The sequence below is a fragment of the Nicotiana tabacum genome, chromosome 8, assembly GCF_000715075.1.
Source record: "Nicotiana tabacum cultivar K326 chromosome 8, ASM71507v2, whole genome shotgun sequence".
Lineage (NCBI taxonomy): Eukaryota > Viridiplantae > Streptophyta > Magnoliopsida > Solanales > Solanaceae > Nicotiana > Nicotiana tabacum.
The window spans coordinates 62,981,083-62,982,648 of NC_134087.1; the positions used below are offsets into that span (position 1 = coordinate 62,981,083).

The following is a 1,566-nucleotide window of genomic DNA, read 5'->3' on the forward strand; positions in this document are numbered from 1 at the left end:
ACAATACCAGGTCTAAACACAAGCTGATCATGGCTGGCAAAGAATTGGACGCTAGTGATATTGACCCGCCGAGAGAGGAGGAGGAATCTGAGCCTAGTTTGAAATAGGAGTTACATAAGCTGAAGCACCAAATGGCCGAAATGTACCAGGCATGGATGAAAGGGCATCCTCCACCATCATACCCCGCCAAACCTGCTTTCATCCCACCACTAGCTCAATCTCAAGAGCCCCCCGTTATTGATCTATTCCCACAACACGCACCAAGCTTCACCCCTTACCACCCCTATCATGGCACCACTTCCCAAACCATCCAAGCTCCACTAGCCAAAGCAACCACATACCCCCCTCCGCCAGCTAGCCCTGTCTTCATAGCACCTCCACCAGCTATACTCTATCGATCTTCTAGTGAGCTGGTATTCAAAGCCTAAGATAACTAGTACTATGCCCCAAAGCCCACCTTCAAAATCCCAGATCACTACTCCTACACTCCCCCACTTCGAACTTCCTGTCAAAACTGAGAGGCCACCCAAAAACACGGAGCAAGAGGATATATTTAGGAAGGTAAAGATCTTGGATCAGTCACTAAGAAATATGCAAGGGTTAGGAGTCCAAGTGAGCGTGGATTATAAGGATCTATGCTTGTTTCCTAATGTCCAACTACTTGTCAGATTCAAAATGCCTATGTTTGACTTGTATGACGGGCATGGAGACCCCGTGACCCACTTGAGAGGATTTTGCAGCAAAATGAGGGGAGCAAGTAGGAACGATGAACTGTTGATGGCGTATTTTAGCCAAAGTCTGAGTGGTGCAACATTGGAGTGGTATACCCGCCAGGACAACAACAGGTGGTACACTTGGGATTATCTGGCCCAGGATTTTGCTCGACATTTCCAGTACAATGTAGAGATTGTCCCAGACCGCTTGTCTTTGACTAAGATAGAGAAAAAGCCCAATGAGAGTTTCAGGGAGTATGGTTTCCGTTGGAGAGAACAGGCAGCACGAGTCAACCCTCCAATGGAGGAAGATGAAATAGTAGAGTATATTCTTCAGGCCTTGGAGCCTACTTATTTTGGTCATCTGATCTCGGCCATTAGTAAGTCTTTCAATGAAGTGGTAAAAATTGGAGAAATGGTAGGGGACAAACTCAAATCAAGCAAGATCATGAGTCATTCTGCCATCAAAGCAACTACACAAGCAATCTAGAATGACACCGGGGGCGTGTTAGGGAAAAAGAAGAAAAAAGATGTTGCTATGGTCATCTCAGGATCGTGGCATGGCCCAAGGGGCTCCCCTCACCACTACAACTAGCCTTGACCCCACCCTCAAACCTACACCCAAACTCCATATAATCCACCCCAACACTACTTCCCACCACTAGAGCCTTAGTATTCAGTCAGGACACCCTAATACCATGTCCATCATGCACAGTCATATGTCCAACCCCCTCCTTACTCGCAATGGCGTGCCCCAACTCCACAAAATGCTTACCCACTTCCACAAACATACCGAAACCCTAATGGTCCAAGATTTCGATCCAGGTTAGAGTATAGAAATGAAAGGCTATAG

At 46.9% G+C, this 1,566-nt stretch overlaps 1 protein-coding gene across 1 annotated transcript; it reads left to right on the forward strand.

Moving 5' to 3' along the window:
* The first annotated feature begins 441 nt into the window (after window positions 1–441).
* LOC142163124 (uncharacterized) lies at window positions 442–1,203 on the forward strand. Its single transcript, XM_075220378.1, has one exon. It carries the CDS (start codon window positions 442–444, stop codon window positions 1,201–1,203), a length of 762 nt encoding a protein of 253 aa, XP_075076479.1.
* Window positions 1,204–1,566: the final 363 nt, after the last annotated feature.